Consider the following 23,993-nt stretch of genomic DNA (forward strand, 5'->3'; position numbering starts at 1 on the left):
GCAGCCAGCACTCACTCGCTAGGCGAGGCTCTAGCGAGTCCCCAGCGAGCATTCCAGTAGCAAAACCTCTCAACCTCACTGGGGCGAAGGTTGGAGCGTGTCCTTCGCTAGGCGAAGGTTTGTTCGCTAGGCGAACATGACAGTTCAACAGACCCTGTTTCTCTGGGCACAGGTGCCTTGTGTGCCACAATTAGACCCTCGCTAGGCGAGCCATTCTGCTCGCCTAGCGAGCATGACAACCCAGCACAGGTCTATAAGTAGCAAGTACCACTTTTGAGAGCCAAACCTAGTTTTTACAGCATTTTTCCACTTTTGTACTTTCTTAGAGATATTTTCCAGCATTGTTCTTAGGATCTTTTATGCCCTAGATTTCATTTCTCTTCATCTTGTAACCATCTTCTACAAAAAGAAGGTGGATTCCCATCCAACATCGATTATCCGACTTGGATGTTGATCAACCTTCTTCCGAAACTTGCCGACCAAGCTACCATGAAAATGAGTAGCTAAGTCATCCATTTGTCAAGGTTAGATGTAGGTGATTACTAGCTTTGTGTGTAGATGTAAGGATCTTCATGTGTAAACTCTTTAATGGTGAATATATGATGAAAACTTTGTTTCTATTTAAAACTCTTTGTGTTGGTTTATGATCGAGAGATGTTTACCAACTCTTGACCTAGGTTTTCATCCAATCTTGTTTGTTAGCTAGAGATAGTAATGAATGATTTTGTTCACCATAAGGTTGAACCAAAAAGTTGTCATTTTGATAGATTGTGTTCGAGAGAAACAATGGATCAAAATGGGAAAACTCACAATGTGTGTTCGAGAGAAACATATTGGGAGGACTTTGTGAAATGATTTATCATCTAAAGGAGTTTATAAGATTGTTGACCGAACAAATACATGCAAAGTGATCATCGAACCCTAACTTTGGCAATATTTCTCATTCATTCAAACCTTAACTTTTACCGCAATTTATTACCTTTTTATGCAAGATAACGTGACAACCAACCAAAACCTTATTGTTACTTAAGCTAAGATTAATACAACCATCGAACGGCGGTGATATCTTACAATCCCTGTGGATACGATAACAAAAACCCGACACTTAAATCTCAACCAACAAAATGGCGCCGTTGCCGGGGATTGTAAATTGATATTGCGAGCATCGCAATGGTTGTTTAAGTTTTAGCTTGTGAATTTTTGACTTGTGCTTGTAATTTGTTTGGTTTAGTGTGCAGCTTACGTTTTATGCGAGGGCAAATCCCTGTGGACGAACTTCTTTTTGATCCTGAGATCGAGAGAACCGCAAGGAGGCTCAATAGCAAAACGAGACGTAGGAGGCAACAGGCTAGACAACGCCAAGAGCAAGGAGAAAGTTATTCAACCACAAATCCACCACCATTCATACCAAACATGGAGCCACAACCACCACCACCTATTTCTACTCCATGCATCAATAGTCCAAGGAACACCGCTCAGTTTGCCAACCACACCGGAAGGCAAGCTGAGATGAAAACGGGAACTCTAAATCTATTATATGGAAGTCCATTCACCGGAATGGACCATGAAGACCCATTTGCTTTTCTCAGAAAATTTTATGAGATAGCATTGGCTGCCGGAGTGGATCAGGCTCAGGAGCTTCCGTTGTTCAGACGATTATTTCCCCACGCTTTGCTCGGTAAAGCAAAGGATTGGTACCTAGATCAAACACCAGCCGTAATGACAGACTGGAACGTGTTAGAAGAGAAATTCATCGAAAGATTTTTCTCCCATAACCGATTCATGGAATCCAAGACGGCCATCTTGGTGTTTTCACAAGGAACCAGTGAATCATTAAATGAAGCGTGGGAAAGATTCAAGTCCATGCTTCGGAAATGTAAAGGGCATGGATTTGATGAATTGACTCAAATCCATATCTTCAAAAATGGACTTCAACCAAACTGCAAGACGTTGTTGGATGCGACCTCGGGTGGATCTTTATTGTCAAAAAGTGCCGAAGAAGCCACAAACATCATAAATCGAATGGCTTTAAATGATCTTCAGAGTCAAAGTCGAGGAAACTCTTTGAAGAAGTCGGGAGTGCTTGAGCTAGGGACGAACGATGCCATCCTCGCCCAAAACAAGCTCATCTCACAACAAGTGGAACTCTTAACGCAACAAATCAAAGAGTTAAGAGAACCGTCAAAAGCTAAACAAATAACTTGTTGTGAACTTTGTAAAGGTGAACATGACACCGGATTCTGTCCACCTCCCGGTTTTGACGAAGTAAACTACATGGCCAATCAACGGGACTATCAACCGAGACAACAACAACAACAACAACCTTATCAACCGCACCCTCAAAATCAACAACAATTCCAAGGGAACCAAGGGTTCCAACCTAGAAGTAACTATTACCAAAACCAAGGTTATGGAGGTGGTTCTTCTAGCCGGCAAAACCCTCCCCAAAATCCTTATTAATCTCAACAACCGCCGGTCGTAACTTCTAAGTTGGAAGAGACATTGACGCAATTCATGCAAATGTCAATGGCTAACCAAAAGAGCAATGACGCGGCCATAAAAAATCTCGAGACTCAAGTTGGGCAACTTGCTAAGCAAATCGCGGAACAACAAACCGATCCTTCCTTTTCGGCAAACACGCAAACAAATCCTAAGGAGTATTGTAAGGCGATCACAACGAGAAGTGGGAGGGAGTTGATGAGTGAGAATAAAAAAAGAGTTGAGAGAGAAAATGAGGAGGAAATAGTTGAGGAAAATATTGATGGTGAAGTGGGGGAGTGGAATGAGAAGGAAGAAGTTGAAAATAACGAAAAGAATGGTGAAGTTGAAAAGAAAAAAAGTGTGGAGATTGAGAAAAATACAAGTGATGAAGTAGTGGTGGAGCCAGTAAAAAACCTAGATGGAGGAGTTCTAGAGTTGCAAAGGGAAAGGAGGTAGTGAGCGCTACTCCAATCCAAAACCTTCCTTATCCTCATGCTCCGTCCAAAAGGGAGAATGAACGGCATTACGCCCGGTTCATGGGTATTTTTAAACAATTGCAAATCAACATTCCGTTTGCCGAAGCCTTGGAGCAAATGCCCAAGTATGCCAAATTCATGAAGGACATACTTACAAAAAAACGGAGGCACACGGAACCTGAGACAATCTTGCTTGATGCACGATGTAGTGCCATCATTCAAAAAACCCTCCCCAGGAAGGAATCCGATCCGGGACGAGTCGCTCTACCGGTAACCATCGGAGACACCTACATGGGTAATGGCTTGATTTATTTGGGATCTAGCATCAATTTAATTCCACTGTCCATTATCAAAAGATTGGGAAATGTTGATATCAAGCCTGCGAAGATGACTTTGCAACTTGCTGATAAATCTACCACTGCACCATATGGAGTGGCTCAAGACATGTTAGTCAAAGTTGATAAATTCTTCTTCCCGGTTGATTTTATTATTATTGATATGGAAGAGGATGATGATGCTCCGCTCATCCTGGGCCGACCATTCATGAAAACCGCGCGCGTGATGATAGACGTAGATAACGGTTTGATGAAGGTAAGGGTCCAAAATGAAGAGGTAGCCTTCCATCTTTTTGAAGCCAAAAAGCATCTCAATGATAAACATGATTCTTTCCGAATCGATGCCACAGAGGAGAAGCTAGTGGAGGTCGCAAACCAGGTCCATATTTCTAATCCTTCCGAAAGACCTCTTATCGGAGTCTACCAACTTTCGACCAAAACTAAAGAAAAAAAGATGGAAGCATGGTTGAATTAATTAGAAGCTTGTGGAGAACTTGTCTATCATAAAGAGACAAGGGAAGGCGTGGATATGACAAATATAGTGGAGGAGCCGAAACTAGAGCCACATTTGAAATATGTGTACCTTGATGATAACTGTGTTAAACCCGTGATCATTAGCAATAATTTGTCCACAAACGAAGAGAATCAATTGATGCGGGTGCTAAAAAAGAAGGAGGTTGTCAAATTAGTAGAGGCCGGGATGAATTGTTCTATAGCCGACGGTGAATGGGTGAGCGTTGTGCAAATAGTTCCGAAAAAGGGTGGTATTAGATTTTACCGAAGGTTCATCAAGAACCTCTTGAAGACAACAAATCCCTTGAGGAGGTTGCACAACAAAATGGATCCCGGAAGCTCTAAAAACAAAATGGATCTCGGAAGCTCTAAAAACAAAGTGGCCAGCGGAAGCTGCACAATACCGCTTGATGCTCCTCTGTGAGCATCGCACCGTCGAGCTTAGCCGACGTTAAACAAGCGCTAGTTGGGAGGCACCCCAACATTGTAAGTATTTACTGTTTTTTGTGTTGTGTGTGTTGGGTTTCCTAGTGCTAACCATGTTGTATGAACATGAACTGCTGCCTTTGAAAAGGCATTTGCTGTCATGCTCGCCAGATGCTCGCTAGGCGAGGCAGTAGCGAGCAAACTCGCTAGCTGCTCGCTAGGCGAAGCAGCAGCGAGCGCTGCATGACAGCACTTATTTAAAACCTCAGCAGGGCACTCAATTGGCCCAAACACAACTTTTCTGTTTTTGCAACTCTGCTGAGGCAATTTAACCGAGCACTCTCCACACTCTCTCATTTTCATCTCTCTCACAATGGCCTGTGGACAGGCCTGTGTTTGGTGAGGGGGCGGGCGCTGGTGCGTCTTCAGGTGCTGCAGCTGATGATGATGATGATGAGGATGATGAGGCTACCGGTTCTGAAGCCGGTAGTGAGGAGGATTTCTGAGCCCGTAGAGGGTTAAGTTTCTATATTTTTCAGTTTTTATGTTTATTTTTATTTGTATTTTCGGATTATGTATTTTGACTTTGGTGTTGTACTATTGGGGTGTTTTGTCCCCCATGAACAAATTTATATTTTCAGTTAATGTTATTTATTTCTGTTTTTAATTTTGTTTGTTTAATAAATTTTTGGGTGATTAAGTGGCGAACCTTCTAGATTGGTTGCTCCTCAAGAAGTACCCAATGAAGGTGCATCCGAGCTTGGATGGCAATGATAAGAATAAACAAGTGAATAAGGCTAAGGTACATGGTTACCTTCGGCTAGAATGTTAGAATACATTAGGAACTTTACTCTTTTTGGTAAATTGAATAGTGTCTTTTTGCAACATAATTGAATGAATGTTTCATCTAGAACTTAAAACCACAAATTGTGAGGAAACCTCCATTGTACACGTAAATGCTGGATTCTAATAAATTTTGTTAATTCATGTGATTCATGCTTTGTCTTTTATTATTGTGAAATTGTGGAAGCAATTAGAAATGATCAAGGCACTTGTTTTCTTTCGAGCACAACTACATCCAAAAACTAACTTACCTGTGAGCAGAGAGAGTATTCGTTAACCCCTTTGAGCTTAAACACTTGAATCTCAGCTTGAAATAAAGCGAGATTTCAAAAATCTTTTTGTTACAACCTGGAAAATCTTGATTATTGTTCTTTTGCCGTAAAAAGTTAAGAGCATTCACTTAGGGTGAGTAAGAAATAAGTTGGGGAGAATTGGTAAGTACCACAACTCTTGAAAATAAAAATGAAAAACCAAGCAAGCATTGAAAAGGAAAATATAGAAAAGAAACATTTGTTTTGTAAATATGATGTGAAAGAAAAGAACAAAAATAAAAAGAATGAAAATGAATGCTTGTTTGGAAGAAAAATAGTGAAAAAAAAAATAGAAAAAAAAATTGAGTTGTGAAATATGAGTTGTGAAGGTTTCAAATAAGAAACAAATGAAACAAAGTCGAGATGTGTGAATAATACTGTGAATGTCTCTTTTGCATCGGCACTTTCGTTTCAATGGCCTTAGAAATGACCCTTGTTTGTTAACCTAACCAAGCTTCAACCGAAAAGCCCTTAGTGATCTTTATGCTTCCACAGTACCATTTTTAATTGTTAGACATTGTATGAATCTATTTGATTTCTTCATTGTTTGTTAGAGAGTGAGATTATTCCCGCGGTTGCAAACGCGAAAATTCTTCATTCCTTATTCGAAGAGGAGAGATAGGGTGATTCATTCAGAATAATATTGTTGTAGATAGATAAATATTTTGCATTGCTATTAAGTTTTAGTTCTTGTGTATTATTGTATTCGAACCATTGGAAACTTGTATAGGCTGATTTCGCTTGTGTTTGAGCCGTTTATCCAACTTCGGAGAAACCTTTTTCTTAAAGCAAATCCTCTTGTCCTTCAAGAGGCATACTTTGCTTGAGGACAAGCAAGAATCTAGTTGGGGAGAGTTGTTAGATACCCAAAAGTGCTTATTTGAGTTATCAATTAAGGGTATTTTTCACTCTATTTCCTTGCTCTTTTGTCAAAACCACCTTTGTTCTAACATGAAATGCAATACATTGATAAACGATCTTGGTACCTTTGATTTGTGTGTTATTGTGCAGGTAAAAGGCATGAAACAATAGAAAATGAAAGACACAAGAAGTTGGCAAAGGAACCAAAGAGAATTTGATTTCATCAGCTTGCTCGCTAGGTGAGAGCTGAAGCGAAGGCCTCGCTAGGCGAGTTTCCAGCGAAAAGCTCCAGTAAAATGCCAATAAATTCGCCAGGCGAGATCCTAGCGAAAGTGGTAGCGAGTTCGTTCAGTTTTGGTGAAAAGCGCAGCCAGCACTCACTCGCTAGGCGAGGCTCTAGCGAGTCCCCAGCGAGCATTCCAGTAGCAAAACCTCTCAACCTCGCTGGGGCGAAGGTTGGAGCGTGTCCTTCGCTAGGCGAAGGTTTGTTCGCTAGGCGAACATGACAGTTCAACAGACCCTGTTTCTCTGGGCACAGGTGCCTTGTGTGCCACAATTAGACCCTCGCTAGGCGAGCCATTCTGCTCGCCTAGCGAGCATGACAGCCCAGCACATGTCTATAAGTAGCAAGTGCCACTTTTGAGAGCCAAACCTAGTTTTTACAGCATTTTTCCACTTTTGTACTTTCTTAGAGATATTTTCCAGCATTGTTCTTAGGATCTTTTATACCCTAGATTTCATTTCTCTTCATCTTGTAACCATCTTCTACAAAAAGAAGGTGGATTCCCATCCAACATCGATTATCCGACTTGGACGTTGATCAACCTTCTTCCGAAACTTGCCGACCAAGCTACCATGAAAATGAGTAGCTAAGTCATCCATTTGTCAAGGTTAGATGTAGGTGATTACTAGCTTTGTGTGTAGATGTAAGGATCTTCATGTGTAAACTCTTTAATGGTGAATATATGATGAAAACTTTGTTTCTATTTAAAACTCTTTGTGTTGGTTTATGATCGAGAGATGTTTACCAACTCTTGACCTAGGTTTTCATCCAATCTTGTTTGTTAGCTAGAGATAGTAATGAATGATTTTGTTCACCATAAGGTTGAACCAAAAAGTTGTCATTTTGATAGATTGTGTTCGAGAGAAACAATGGATCAAAATGGGAAAACTCACAATGTGTGTTCGAGAGAAACATATTGGGAGGACTTTGTGAAATGATTTATCATCTAAAGGAGTTTATAAGATTGTTGACCGAACAAATACATGCAAAGTGATCATCGAACCCTAACTTTGGCAATATTTCTCATTCATTCAAACCTTAACTTTTACCGCAATTTATTACCTTTTTATGCAAGATAACGTGACAACCAACCAAAACCTTATTGTTACTTAAGCTAAGATTAATACAACCATCGAACGGCGGTGATATCTTACAATCCCTGTGGATACGATAACAAAAACCCGACACTTAAATCTCAACCAACACTTATGCGCATAATCAACATCATAAGGGTGATAAATTTGCTGCTAGAAGTAGAAAATGTGTATTTGTGGGCTATCCATATGGCACCAAGGGATGGCGTATGTATGATTTAGAGCTGGGCGTTTTCTTTAACTCAAGAGATGTTGTTTTCTGTGAAAATGAATTTCCTTTTGCTGCCGAAATTCCGTTTGAAAATGATCACATCTTGCCTGGTGCATCTTTCAGTAATGCTATTGAAGACGATTTTTTCCAGCTTGTTCCTACTATACCTGCTGTCCCCTCAACTCCGGCAATTGAAACTGCAACATTACTTGATAAAGATGTGTCAAGTGTCACGCCACCTATTTCAATTGAATCTCCTGCTTGATCTTCTTCATTTGACTCCCAAAATATGTCATCATTTGTTGAAACCAGTGAGGAACCACAGGCTGCAGACACTATCGAAAATTTGGGACGTGGTCATCGTATCAAATTGCCTTCTACCAAGCTGCAAGACTTTGTGACCAATACCACACTAAGATATGCCCCGCAAATTGTTCTACTACTTCGTCACGTCCCTCAGGTACACCTTATCCTTTAGCCAAGTATGTAATTATGCTAACTTTTCACCACGACACAGGAAATTTTTAGCCGCTGTTTCTGCAGCTACAGAACCTCAAAACTTTGCTGAAGCCGTCAAAAATATTCGATGGCGAGATGCCATGAAGTTGGAAATTGAAGCTCTTGAAAATAATGGCACTTGGACAGTAGAAACGCTTCCTCCAAACAAAAAGGCTATTGGTAGCAAATAGGTGTATCAGATTAAATATCATTCAGATGGAACTATCGAGCGTTATAAGGCAAGACTTGTTACTATGGGGAACAACCAAGTTGAGGGGCTGGATTATCATGAAACCTTTGCACCAGTGGTGAAAATGGTAACTGTGAGAACATTTCTCGCTGTTGCGGCTGCCAAGCACTGGGAACTTCACCAAATGGATGTTCATAATGCTTTTTTACACGGTGAGCTTGATGAAGAAGTATATATGAAATTACCTCCCGGTTTCAAGACCTCTACACCAAATCAAGTATGTCGCTTGCACAAATCTTTATATGGATTGAAACAGGCACCTCGATGTTGGTTTTCCAAACTCAAAAATGCTCTGCTACGGTATGGTTTTATACAGTGCTACTCTGACTATTCTCTCTTTACTCTACATCGTGACTATGTAGAGCTGTATGTGTTAGTCTATGTGGATGATCTTATCATTTCTGGAAACAACAACAAATCAATTGAGTCCTTCAAATCCTACTTGAACACATACTTTCATATGAAAGATCTCGGCCCTTTAAAATATTTTCTTGGCCTTGAGGTGGCTCGCAACTCCAATGGGATTTTCTTGTGTCAAAGGAAATATACACTTGATATCATCACTGAAGTTGGGTTGTTGGGAGCTAAACCCGTTGGTTTTCCCTTAGATCAGAATCATCATCTTCCCTTGGCCACTGGAACTCCTCTTTCTAATCCGGATCGGTATCGAAGACTAGTAGGTCGTTTGGTCTACTTAGCTATCACTAGACCAGAACTTTCTGAAGGAGAATGGCCATCCAAGGCGCAGCGGAATTTAAAATTTTCTCCATTTAGTGATCCTTACGAATGGGCATGATCAGTGATAGAATCGTTACCTCTTGTGGCGATTCAAACCTTTGGTGCAGATCTCTGATTATGATCAAAACCTTTGATACAGATCCACGGGGCGATCACGAACGTTGAACGATGACAACGTCTCTACTCAGTCCACACGAACGGATTCCTTCAATCGCAGTGCTAGCTATTATGAATGAAGGCTTTGAGTGAGAGAGAGAGATACGAAATTCCAACTCTTCAGTTGTGTTTTCTGTCTCAGTGAGTTACAATGCTTCTACCCAAGGGGTTCTATTTATAGAACCACTTGTGTGGGCTTCAAGCCAAAAAGCCCACTTAAGTGCATTTTGGCCCATATCTCATAAAATGCCAAAATCACTTAAGTATTTGGTACCTTACCATATTTCGTATTCTACTTAAGTACACCGTACCTTACGATGTTCCTTAATTATTCTATCTCTCATCAATCCGTCCTTTGTGTGTGACCCTATAGGTTTTCGCGGCGTTGGCAATTATATTAAATCATGCATTTAACATAATAAACAGTGAGCGGTATCTAGCAACACATCACTGCTACCCAAGTCACGAAAATGTCATGTGATCTGACAAAACCTCCTGTGATAATAATTATGTGTATAATTACCCCTTTGCCCTTATGTCTATATTGAACACAAGGTATAGACCGTGTCACCCTTGTCCAGTTCAATATTGGACCCATAGACATTTATCCTGTTACGCAGGATTGGCAAATTCCATCTAGGACACTCATGTCCCTCAACATGCTTCGTGGAGTACCCATCAACTGTCTTTATGGTTATCCAGTTACGGACAATGTTGGATCAGCAATAAAGCACTCGACTCTACATCTAGGATCCATAGTGGTTTCAGGTCGAAGAGTGGTATACACTATTATGACACTTTGCATAACTTTCTATATAGTATTCTCATAGCGGGTCAATCCGGTATAAATATTACTCCTAATATTCATACCTATGTTTAAGACTTGATAACTCTTTATCCATGATCCATGAGATGTGATCATTAGTCTACAAACATAATAGTCTTAATGCTTTAATGTTATCCCACTTCATATTAAAGCTCGACTACAGATACTTTAAGAACAGTGCCCTTATGTTTAATGTGTTCTCATGATTAAGTCACACTTAATACATTAAACGGACTATCTATTCTAGGGACTTTATTAATCAACCATAATAAAGAAAATGCCTTTTATTATTAATAAATAATTCAATACAAGTACCAAAAGTATTGGCCTCTAGGGCTTACACCAACACTTTCTTACTCTGTTCATATGTTGGCTCAATTTATGCAAAAACCTTTAGAAGAGCACTGGAACGCAGCTCTCCATGTCGTCCGTTATCTCAAGGGAAATCCTGGCCAAGGTATTCTTCTCTAAGCTGATTGTGACCTTCAAATTTATGCCTGGTGTGACTCGGATTGGGCAGGATGTCCTTTGACTAGGCGCTCTCTCACTGGATGGATTGTTTTCCTTGGGAATTCTCCTATCTCTTGGAAAACCAAGAAATAACATGTTGTCTCACGTTCCTCGGCTGAGGCGGAATATCGTTCCATGGCTACTACCACATGTGAGCTCAAATGGTTGAAAGCACTTTTGCTCTCTCTCGGTGTCCCCGAATCTCACCCCATGAAGATATATTGTGACAGTCAATCAGCATTACATATAGCTGCCAATCCAGTCTTCCATGAGCGCACAAAACACATCGAAGTTGATTGTCACTTCTTACATGATGAGCTTCTCAAAGGCAATATTTCAACTCACCATGTGTCCACTAATATTCAACTAGCTGATATATTTACTAAAGCATTGGGAAAACAACAGTTTGATTATTTTCTAAACAAGTTGGGCATCCACAATCTGCATGCTCCAACTTGAGGGGAGGTTTTAGGCAATTGATATCTTGCTGTTAATTGCCAATAACATCATGAAGATATTCAATTATGTACCAGTTGTACATATATTCAATTTAGTATCTATAGCATAAATGTCCTTTAATATTAGGAAACTATTTTTGGAATGATTAGCTATTTCCATTCAATCTTGTAATTATATATAGCATATGAGGACTCAATGAAAGACATGTCATTTTCCATCTCAGAACAATTCTGTTAAAAAATTAATCAAAGTCACAAAAGAGTCAAAGTTTTGACTTTTGACTTTATTTAACTGCATCCAGATGAATGATTTTTGACGGATGAAATGCATGATCAAATGCAATAGTCATATTGATGCAGCAGATGAAAAAAATAGAATTGGATAATATAATAAATGGTAGGATAAAATTGAGATATGACATTGTCCAAATCAGTTGTACAAATTTCCATAATGGACGCCAATCGCATTTGTTAAAAGTATAATATATAACTATCCTTAATTATTAAGAAATGTAAGAGAATTTTAAATTTTGTTGTGGGGCTTAGAGTTATCTCACACATGAATATATAAGAAATAAACTCTGTATATGTAATATCTGCATGATGAGATTAGATCCCCATTGTTAATTATTTAACATCATTTTATTTTTACATACTCACATCAAATTTAATAAAACTTAATTATTTAACCCTCATTTATTTTTACAATGGTACTATTAGTGACTGGCCCATAAAATCAATCTACCCACTGAACATATTATATAAATTCTACACTCACAAACCCTAAAATTTCTTTCGCATTCTCTAGTGGCCACACTGATACACAGCCTTGCCGGCAACCATCCCTCTTCAACAAATCTTCCGCGGCTAGGCGAAAATGGTATATTTCCGATCCCGATTTCATCTGTCTCCGCCGGGTATTTCTGAATAACCACTGATTTTGTTTTTTTTTTGTTATGAATGATAGTCTTTGGTGGCGAACGAAGAATTTCAGCACATTCTGCGTGTGCTAAACACCAACGTCGATGGGAAGCAGAAGATAATGTTCGCAATGACCTCCATCAAGGGTATTGGAAGGCGATTTGCTAACATTTGCTGTAAGAAGGCTGATATTGACATGAACAAGAGGTTTGTAATTTAGTTTTTGCATTGTATAAGTAAAAATCCTATTTTTTTGTTGTTGCTGATGAAAAATGAGTGATATTTTGTTATTGGGATATTTAGGGCTGGTGAGTTGAGTGCTGCAGAGTTGGATAATTTGATGACAGTGGTTGCAAACCCTCGTCAATTCAAGGTACCTGATTGGTTCTTGAATAGAAAGAAGGATTACAAGGATGGTAAATTCTCTCAAGTTGTCTCCAATGGACTTGACATGAAGTTGAGAGATGATTTGGAGAGACTCAAAAAAATCAGGTTTGTATTCAAAGCAATTCCTCTCAATTAAACATAGTTTTATTATTGATTTCATTTGAGTTTAGCCAGGTTATGAAGTGGGAGGGAAAATGTGATTGTTTGCCTTTATATTCTAGGACATCTTTTCCTAAATTAGTGTTGTTATTTATCTAAATTTTTGGGGCATGTTTAAGTTAGCATTTTAACAGCAATTTCTAGAATTAATGAAGTTGGACTTGTATAAGCAAATTGTTTCTTTAAGCTTAAAGTTAGGCAACTAAAACTTGGCCATAAAGTTGTTTGTTGGTTCCTATCGAATGACTTGTAGTATATGGTTTTGTCTTGGATAGATAGATAGTCCCAAGGTGATAGCGTTGTCTTGGATAGATAGTCTCAAGGTGATAGCGTTGTCTTGGATAGATAGTCTCAAGGTGATAGTGTAAGTAATGAATATGTAGCTGTTTTACAGTGTTCTGCACTATTTGTCTTGGATAGATAGTCTCAAGGTGACAGTTTAAGTAATGAATATGTAGCCGTTTTACAGCATTCTGCACTCTACTTAGTATAGGCACCTGTTTGGTAAATCGTCACGTTGGAGAAAATTGCGATCAAAAGTCACGTAAACACAAAAGCTTCAATGTATAGCTTCTAAATTTAAACATAAAAATGCTTCTGGATGTTAAAGTGTAATTACAAATGCAATACCAAACGCAAGACCAAACATATGATATATTCATTTTGATGCTGGGAAAAGATGTGTCATGAGATGATGTATCTCATGCATAGTAGTTCTGCATTGTTTCTAGTCAAATTTTGTAGATGATATCATTTTGAAGGATTTATGTTGAGAAATAGGGTATTGGCTGGTTAGTTATATTTTGGCTGTTGTGGTAACGCTTGAAGACTTACATGTTTTTAATATGCAGAAACCACCGTGGTTTGAGGCATTACTGGGGCCTTCGTGTTCGTGGTCAGCATACCAAGACTACTGGACGCAGGGGAAAGACTGTTGGTGTCTCAAAGAAGCGATAAGCTTTTATGTTTTGATTTGGAGATTAGATATTTTGAGGAGGCATATTTTAAATGCATTCGACATGATTTATATATTGATCTTGTATGGTTTTTGAATGAATACTGTGACAATTTCAATTTTGTTTGGTTTGTGTTCAAGTGCCTGATTAGTTTAATTATGTTGGTATTTTTTGATGTATCCTTCAGCATGAAATTATGTATTCACGTTAGTACTAAAATGAGAATGTGCTACTTTTCAAATAATATCAATATTTAATATAATGATAGCTTATTGGCAAGAACAAGACCCAGGGCACTTCTTGAGATTGTAAGGGTCTCTTACATTTTAACCAGAGGTACCGAGTGTCTCTTACAGCTTAACCATTACCTAAGGATCCTGGTTTAGAACTCAGTCCTGGACATGTAGCATTGATCAAATCTAACAGAAGTATTTGAGTCAAATATATTATTGTTGCTTGTATTTGAAATAAAGAGTGTCCAATTCGAAGGTTCATCTCAAAACTTCAAACATTTCTTTGCAAAAAAGAAACTCTTTTCTTTTACTCTGTTACATCACATTGTCTTAGTTTTTTTTCTTTTAACCATGCTTCATCGCGGTCACATTGGCCCTTTCATCATGATCACATCATCCTTTATGTTGTTTTATTATATATACCAATAATTTGTTTTATTAAATAAAAAGCTCTATTTCTTCTATGATCACTAAGAGCATATATGCAACTTAATTTTAAATTTTTGATGGGACTCATTAAAATATAATATTAAACTACATCATTGTAATTGTAAAGCAATTCATCTATTTTATTCCTAATAGTGCAACTCTAAATAATATATATTGGTCCTATAATTTTATATTATTTATTTATATTTTTTTAGAATTAATTTATTATAAGTTGAAATATTAATTTAAATATTTATAACTAATTTATTATAAGTTGAAATATTAATTTAAATATTTGTAATTAATACTAACATGAAAAATAATACAAATAAAATAAATTTGTTTGTTAAAATATTTTAGTCAAAGTGAAATTAACATTTAAAAGGAATCAATAAAATTGTTTTCTAAAATTTTAAACAGTAACAATTATATTAATATTTTAGTAAAAGTAACCATGCTTGTTGAAGATATTAGAGAAAGATAAAGAAAGCATAGAAGATGAGGTAATTATGTTTTGTAGTGATTAAATTCACCAAGTTATCATCTACAAATTATGTATATATAGAGAGCTATACTAGGGACAAATCATAACAAATTGAGTATAGCTAAGCATGGTTAACAGTAACAGTCTACCTACTAATATATATTAGACTTCTTATATATATTTATTTGTATTACTATAATATTTTCCTCTTAAATGAAGGAGTCTTCTGCCTTACTGTTGAAGCTCATCCTTTAGTGATGAGAAGTCTTGTCCATCACTCTAAGATAATTCCTAAGAGCAAGGAATCTTAGAGCAGAAAGAGGTTTGGTCAGAATGTCTGCATTTTGTAACTCAGTAGGAATGTGCTTAACACAAAATGTGTTGTTGAAAACCTTTTCTCTAAGGAAGAAAATGTCTAACTCCATGTGTTTGGTCTTGGCATAGAGTACATGATTGTGAGACAAAGTTACAGTGCTAAGATTACCACAATATAGTGTGGGAGATAGAGTGATGACTTGAAGCTTTTAGAGGAGATATTGGATCCAAAGTACCTCTAAAGTAGTGCTAACCAAACATTTGTACTCTACCTCAATACTTCATATGACTACCAAAGTTTATTTCTTGGACCACCAAGATATCATATTTGGCCAAAGATAAATGCAAGAGCCTAATGTAGACATTCTATCATCAGGGTCAGAATCCCAATTAGCATCAGAGAATGATGTAATTGGAAATGATTTGGTAGGATTTGCAGGCATAAAATGCAGACCATGATGCAAAGTACCTCTGAGACATCTCAAAACTCTCTTGACAGCAACCCAATGACTTTGCAAAGGTTGAGATAGGAACTGACAAGCCTTGTTAACAGAGAAGTTGATCTCTGGTCTAGTAATAATGGCATACTGTAATGCCCCAACAACAGACCTATAGTAGGAAGGATCAGGTAAATAGTCTAAACCTTGTCTTGTGAGTTTAAGGTTAGACACCATAGAAGTGGAAAGGCTCTTGGCCTCACTCATATTTGTTTTGGCCAAGAGATCTCTGATATATTTAGTTTGAGTTAAGAATATGCCTAAATGGGAAACCTTTGAGATCTCAATTCCTAAGAAATAATTGAAAGAGTCAAGTTATTTGAGAGAAAACTGAGCATGTAGCTGAGTGATGAGGTTTTGGATATGACTTTGTTACCTGTAATAATTATATCATATCATCTACATATACCAACATGAAGATGGTATATGTAGGTCTTCTTATAGCGAATAAGGAGGGATCACACTTGCTGGTGAGAAAACCAAAGTTGTGAATGTTGGTGTAAGCCCTAGAGGCCAATACTTTTGGTACATGTATCGAATTATTTATTAATAATAAAAAGACTTTTTCTTTATTATGTTTGTTTAATAAAGTCCCTAGAACAGATAGTCCGTTTAATGTATCAAGTGTGACTTAATCATGAGATCCCATTAAACATAAGGACATTATTCTTAAAGTATCTGCAGTCGAGCTTTATTGTGAAGTGGGATAACATTAAAGCATTAAGACTGTTATGTATATAGACTGATGATCACATCTCATGGATCATGGATAAGGAGTTATCAAGTCTTAAACATAGGTATGAATATTAGGAGTAATATTTATACGAGATTGACCCGCTATGAGAATACTATATAGAATGTTATGCAAAATATCATAAGTTATTCTCATGGTGATAGTGGTGTATACCACCCTTCGACCTGAAACCACTGTGGACCCTAGATGTAGAGTCGAGTGCCTTATTACTGATCAAACATTGTCCGTAACTGGATGACCATAAAGACAGTTAATGGATACTCCACGAAGCATGATGAGGGACATGAGTGACCTAGATGGAATTTGCCCATCCTGCGTAATAGGATAAATGTCTAAGGGTCCAATATTGAACTGGACAAGCATGGCACAGTCCATGCCTTGTGTTCAATATACACATAGGAGCAAAATGGTAATTGTACACATAAGTATTATCACAAAAGGATTTGTGAGATCACATGATATTTTCGTGTCTTGGATAGCAGTGATGTGTTGCTAGATACCCCTCACTATTTATTATGTTAAATACGTGATTTAATATAATTGTTAATGCCGCGAAAACCTACAGGGTCACACACAAAAGAATGGATTGATGAGAGATAAAGTAAATAAGGAACATCGTACGGTACAGTGCACTTAAGTAAATTGTAGAACATCGTAAGATACTGTGTACTTAAGTAGAATACGAAATATGGTAAGGTACCACGCGCTTAAGTGATTTTGGCATATTATAAGATATGGGACACATACACTTAAGTGGGCTTTTTAGCTTGCAGCCCATACAAGTGGTTCTATAAATAGAACCCTTGTGCAAAAGCATTTGTGCAGTTAAAATTTTTGTTTCTCTCTCTCTCTCTCTCACTCAAAGCCTTCATTTGTAGCATCTAGCACTGAGATTGAAGGAATACGTTCGTGTGGACTGAGTAGAGGCGTTGTTACCATTCAACATTCGTAATCACTCATTAGATCTGCATCAAAGGTTTCAATCGCCACAAGAGATGACGGTTCTATCACTGATCATGCTCATTCGTAAGGAACACTAAAGGAGAAAATTTTTAATTTTCGCTGTGTTTTGGATCGCCATTCTCCTTTAGTGATATCAGAGCCACTTACGAAACCATGCGTCTGATAGCTGTTTATTTTATGTATTAATACGATTAAAAGACAGAATAAATCAAATAATAAACGAGTAATTAAATTTGGCATCATGTGTGTACGATTTGGATGATTGATGTTGATTATGCTTCGGAATCCGACGTTAGTATGGTGAAGCAGTGATACATCGATCGTCCATAGGTTACGCAATTTAGATTGATCAAGTTATATATATGATATAAGTAATCCTGATGCAAAATACGCGATATATGATATACTGTTTCTGTTTCGTTCATTCAAACACTTAATAGTTGTTTTCCTTTGAGCGATCAATGGTCATTTGCTTCTTGATCCGACATTAGTATGGTGAAGCAATGATGTGTTGATCAATCATACTGAATTAACAATCGAGGTATGTTTGACGGTCTGAAATTGGTGCATTAGGGTTCATGACGGTACAAGGGTTGTGCTGTCAAAGAGTTATGCGATTAGGATTGTGACTGCGTAAAAGTTGTGCTTTGAAGTATCAAGTGTTGATGCGAAAAATAACGTCGATTTCAAATGAATTGTTCGCCGAAATTTAATTTAATTTGTTTAATTAACAGAATTTAAATTAATAATAATAATGTATTTATTATTATTGTCTTGTGGTGATCGGTTATGGCCTTAGTTTTCCTTTATTTTGTTTTGGGATTTTAAAATACGACCTGCGTGTCGTGCCCCTCTTTTAATCTCTTAATGTAACTTCTTTCTCATCTCACTCCCTCGTATGTAAAACGAGTTTCTTTTATGTAATGTAATGTTATGAAGAAAGATAAGAATACAATATCAAAGGAGGACAACCTTGAATATCTTGCTTGGAGAAGATTAGATCGTTATTAGGTTAGTTTAGGTTCTCTCATTGACTTGGGAGAACAATTGCGCTAGGGGTCATAACTGTTTCATTTTGTATGTATGTCGATGCATGTGAGAGATAATTTATGTGATAAATAATCCGGTGAAATCAGAATTATTGTAAATTCCCTCAAATTAAATATTAAGTTTATGCTTTCCAAGTTTTAGCACTCATCAAGACTAGTATCAAATAATGTAGGTTTCGCCTACGCGAGGTGCATGTTCTATATTAGTAAGGTGTGATGGGATAATTGTAATATCCAATTGCTAAAACAATGGGTCAAGCTTAACTAAACAAATTATTATAAGATTATATATGTTTAGAAGCAATAGTTGGAAATGATCCATATGATGGATTTGAATAAGGAGTTACTCACCCAACTAAAATATTCGAGAGTTGTATTAGATACAATTGGAAAGAGTTCCTACCTAAATAACCTAGTTTTATGTAATTCCCCTACGTGGACTTAAAACAAAGTGAAATATGGATCTCGACCCACTAGAAAATCTTCCAACGGGATTTTCCGAATCAAATGGTGAAGGTCATTTGTTTTGAGTAAAATAGTTGGAGCATATTTAATTAAAGGCCTGATTAAATATGTTATTGATACTTATATTTTCATTATTTTCATGTAGATTACCATGACAACAAACACCTCTAACAACATTTTGCGATCAATCCTTGATAAGGAAAAATTGTCTGGGACAAATTTTCTGGATTGGCACTGAAATCTGAGGATTGTCCTCAAACATGATAAAAATCTGTATGTCTTGGAGAAACCTATTCCTAAAGAGGAACCTCCTAGTTCTGCACCTAAGGCAGAAAGAGATTCTTATAGGAAGCATGTCGATGATGTCAATGAAATTGTTTGCCTCATGCTAGCTACCATGAACTCAGAGTTGCAAAAGCAACATGAGAACATGGCAGCGTTCGATATGATCGAACACCTGAATATGCTCTATCAAGAGCAAGTCAGGCATGAAAGGTTTGAAGTTATAAAAGCCCTTTTTCAAGGAAAGTTAGCTGAGGGAGCCCGTGTAGGTCCCCATGTGCTCAAGATGATTGGGTAAGTGGAGAACCTTGAGAGGTTGGGTTTTCCCCTCGGAAAGGAACTTGCGACTGATTTGATCTTGCAATCGTTGCTAGATAGATTCAGTCAATTTATCCTTAATTTCAATATGAATGATATGGACAAATCTCTTCCTGAACTGCTAGCCATGTTAAGAATTGTTGAGCAGAATCTGAAGTCAAAAGGAAAGTCCATTCTGATGATCGGAAATGGAAAGAGACAGAACAAAAGACCCACCAAGCAGGGTGATAAAGGGAAAGGCAAGGAAATTGCCAAACCCAAACCCATTTCTCCTGCTTTGAAGCCTAGTGGAGGCATAGCAAAGGAAGACACCTGCTGCCATTGCGGTAAGACCAGACACTAGAAGAGAAACTGCCCAAAGTACCTGGAAGATAAGAAGAATGGAGTAGAGACTTCAACTTCAGGTATTTTTGTTATTGAAATTAATTTATCTACTTCTGCATCATGGGTATTAGATACTGGATGCGGTTCTCACATTTGTACCAATGTGCAGAGCTAAAAAGGAGTAGAGATTTGGCAAAAGGTGAACTTGACCTACGAGTTGGCAATGGAGCAAAGGTTGCTGCTTTAGCCATAGGAACTTAGGTATTAACTTTACCTAGCGGTTTAATAATTCAGTTAGAGAACTGTTATTAAGTACCTGCAATTAGCAGGAATATTATTTTCGTTTCTTGTTTAGACAAGTTTGGTTTTTCATTTATAATAAAGAACAATTGTTGCTCCATTTATTTGAATAATACATTCTATGCTACTGTACAAATGAACAATGGACTATATGTCCTTGATATTGAAATGCCAATTTATAACATTAATACTAAAAGGATGAAACCTAATGAGTTAAATCCAACTTACCTTTGGCATTGTCGATTAGGCCACATAACTGAGAAACGCATTTCTAAACTCCATAAAGATGGACTCTTAGACTCTTTTGATTATGAATCATATGAGACATGCAGATCTTGTTTAATTGGAAAAATGACAAAGTCTCCATTCACAGGAAAAATTGAAAGAGCTAATGATCTTTTGGCCCTCATACATACTGATGTATGTGGACCATTGAACATACCAGCCAGATGAGGTTTTCAGTACTTCGTCATATTTACTGATGATTTCAGTAGATATGGTTATGTGTATTTAATGAAACACAAATCAGAGTCCTTTGAAAAGTTCAAGGAATTCAAGAATGAAGTACAAAACCAAATAGGTAAGAATATTAAAACTCTTCGATCAGATCGAGGTGGTGAGTATTTAAGACTAGAGTTTGATGACCATCTGAAAGAGTGTGGGGTCCTATCCCAACTTACTCCTCCCGGAACACCCCAATGGAGCAGTGTATCGGAGAGAAGAAATCGAACCTTATTAGACATGGTCCGATCCATGATGAGTCACGCCGATCTTCCAAACTCCTTTTGGGGACATGTACTATTGACAGTAGTTTACACACTTAACCATGTTCTATCCAAAAAGGTTGAGAAGACACCACATGAGATATGAAGTGGTAAGAAACCACATATGTCTTACATGAAGATTTGGGGTTGCTAAGTTTATGTGAAATGACAAATTTCAACTAAGCTTAAGCCCAAATTTGACAAATGCTTATTTGTGGGGTATCCTAAAGAAACAATAGGGTATTACTTCTACAATCCTTCTGAGAGAAAAGTGTTTGTCGCTCGAACTGGAGTTTTCCTAGAAAGGGATTTTATTTCCAAAGGAATCAGTGGGAAGAAAGTAGAGCTTGAAGAAATTCAAGAATCACAAAGCATTGATACACCTATGGAGGAATTAGAGTAGGAAACACAAGTAGTTATGGAAGACCAACCTGCTCAAGTAGAATAAGACCAGCGTATGTCAAGCAGGATACATCACCTGCCTGAGAGATATGGATATCTCATAACTGATCAAGGTGATGTATTACTCATGGATCAAGATGAGTCTGTGACCTACCAAGAGGCCATAACTGGTCCCGAGTCTGAGAAGTGGCTAGAAGCCATGAAATCTGAAATGGATTCCATGTACACAAACCAAGTTTCGACCTTGGTAGAGCCTCCTGTAGGAGTTAACCCTGTAAGATGCAAGTGGGTCTTCAAAAATAAGACTTACAATGGTAAGGTACATACCTATAAGGCAAGACTGGTTGCAAAAGGATATAAACAAATTCATGAGGTTGACTATGATGAAACCTTTTCACCAGTTACAATACTTAAATTTGTTCGGATATTACTTGCTATCGCTGCATATCATGATTATGAAATATGGCAGATGGATGTCAAAACTGATTTCCTTAATGGGAATCTTCTTGAGGATGTGTACATGACACAACCTGAAGGATTTGACATACCAGAAGAAGCCCAAAATATATGTAAGTTACAAAGATCAATCTATGGATTGAAGCAAGCTTCCAGAAGCTGGAATCTTCGTTTTGATGAAATAGTAAGATAATATGGATTCATCAAGAATGAAGACGAGCCTTGTGTCTACAAGAAGGTTAGTGGCAACATGATCATTTTCCTGGTATTATATGTAGATGACATATTACTCATTGGAAACGATGTCCTTACCTTGCAACAAGTAAAGTCTTGGTTGGGGAAATGATTTTCTATGAAGGACCTAAGTGAAGTAGCCTATATATTAGGAATCAGGATCTATAGAGATAGATCATAAAAACTGCTTGGCCTAAGTCAGAGTACATACATAAACAAAGTGTTGAGACACTTAAATATGCATGATTCCAATAAAGGATTCATACCTATACAACATGGCATGTGTCTATCAAAAACACAACCCCCTTCAACTAAGGAAGAAAGGGATCGCATGAATAAGATTACATATGCATCTGCAATAGGATCTATCATGTATGCCATGTTATGTACTCAACCAGATGTCTCGTATGTTTTAAGTGCAACAAGTAGGTACAAATCTGATCCCGGTGATGCTCATTGGGTAGCTGTCAAGAATATCCTTAAGTATTTGAGAAGGACTAAGGACTCATTTTTGATATATGGAGGCCAGGAAGAGCTTAATGTAATTGGATACACCTACGCTAGCTTCTAGACAGATAAGGATGACTTTAGATCGCAATTTGGTTATGTGTTTTGCTTAAACGGTGGCGTTGTGAGCTGGAAAAGCTCAAAGCAAGATACAATTGTTGATTCTATAACTGAAGCAGAGTATATTGTTGCCTCAAGTGCAGCAAAGGAAGCTGTTTGGATCAAAAAGTTCATTAGTGAACTTGGCATAGTTCCTAGCATTATGGATCCCATTGGTCTCTATTGTGATAACAATGGTGCTATCGCACAAGCTAAGGAGCCTAGATCTCACCAAAGATCCAAACACATACTTAGGCATTTTCACCTCATTTGAGAGATAATAGATAGAGGAGATGTGAAAATATGCAGAGTACCTACACTTGACAATATTGCTGACCACTAATAAAGCCTCTTGCACAGCTGAAGCATGATGGCCATACTAGATCTATGGTCATTAGGGGTATTCCTGATTCGCTCTAGTGCTAGTGGGAGATTGTTGGTGCAAGCCTTAGAGGCCAATACTTTTGGTACTTATGTCGAATTATTTATTAATAATAAAAAGGCATTTTCTTTATTATGTTTGTTTAATAAAGCCACTAGAATAGATAGTCTGTTTAATGTATCAAGTGTGACTTAATCATGAGATCCTATTAAACATAAGGACATTATTCTTAAAGTATCCACAGTCGAGCTTTGTTGTGAAGTGGAATAACATTAAAGCATTAAGACTATTATGTATATAGACTGTTGATCACATCTCATAGATCATAGATAAGGAGTTATAAGTCTTAAACAAATCTATGAATATTAGGAGTAATATTTATACGGGATTGACCCGCTATGAGAATACTATATGGAATGTTATACAGAGTGTCATAAGTTATTCTCATGGTGATAGTGGTGTATACCACCCTTCGACCTGAAACCACTATGGACCCTAGATGTAGAGTTCGGTGTCTTATTGCTGATCAAACATTGTCCGTAACTGGATGACCATCAAGACAGTTGATGGGTACTCCACGAAGCATGCTGAGGGACATGAGTGACCTAGATGGAATTTGTCCATCCTGCGTAACAGGATAAATGTATAAGGGCCCAATATTGAACTGAACAAGGATGGCACAATCTATGCCTTGTGTTCAATATAGAAATAGGGGCAATAGGGTAATTATACACATAAGTATTATCACAAAAGGATTTGTCAAATCACATGACATTTTCGTGTCTTGGGTAGCAGTGATGTGTTGCTAGATACTGCTCACTGTTTATTATGTTAAATATGTGATTTAATATAATTGTCAATGTCGTGAAAACCTATAGGGTGACACATGAAAGGACAAATTGATGAGAGATAGAGTAAATAAGGAACACCGTAAGGTACGGTGCACTTAAGTGAATTGTAGAACATCATAAGGTACGGTGTACTTAAGTAAAATACGAAATATGGTAAGGTACCATGCGCTTAAGTGATTTTGGCATATTATA

General features: G+C 37.5%; 1 protein-coding gene across 1 annotated transcript; it reads left to right on the plus strand.

The window, feature by feature from the left end:
• The first annotated feature begins 11,985 nt into the window (after positions 1–11,985).
• LOC127091121 (40S ribosomal protein S18) lies at positions 11,986–13,832 on the plus strand. The gene is made up of 4 exons (XM_051029677.1): positions 11,986–12,150; positions 12,238–12,398; positions 12,495–12,683; positions 13,589–13,832. The coding sequence occupies exons 1-4, from the start codon at positions 12,148–12,150 to the stop codon at positions 13,692–13,694; spliced, it is 459 nt and encodes a 152-aa protein (XP_050885634.1). The 5' UTR covers positions 11,986–12,147; the 3' UTR covers positions 13,695–13,832.
• The last annotated feature ends 10,161 nt before the right edge of the window (positions 13,833–23,993 follow it).

The sequence above is a fragment of the Lathyrus oleraceus genome, chromosome 6 (assembly GCF_024323335.1).
Source record: "Lathyrus oleraceus cultivar Zhongwan6 chromosome 6, CAAS_Psat_ZW6_1.0, whole genome shotgun sequence".
NCBI lineage: Eukaryota > Viridiplantae > Streptophyta > Magnoliopsida > Fabales > Fabaceae > Lathyrus > Lathyrus oleraceus.

Coding starts and splice junctions, on each gene's coding strand:
- LOC127091121 (XM_051029677.1), top strand. Junction 12,399..12,494: donor GATATTGACATGAACAAGAG/GTTTGTAATTTA, acceptor TGGGATATTTAG/GGCTGGTGAGTTGAGTGCTG. Junction 12,684..13,588: donor GAGAGACTCAAAAAAATCAG/GTTTGTATTCAA, acceptor TTTAATATGCAG/AAACCACCGTGGTTTGAGGC.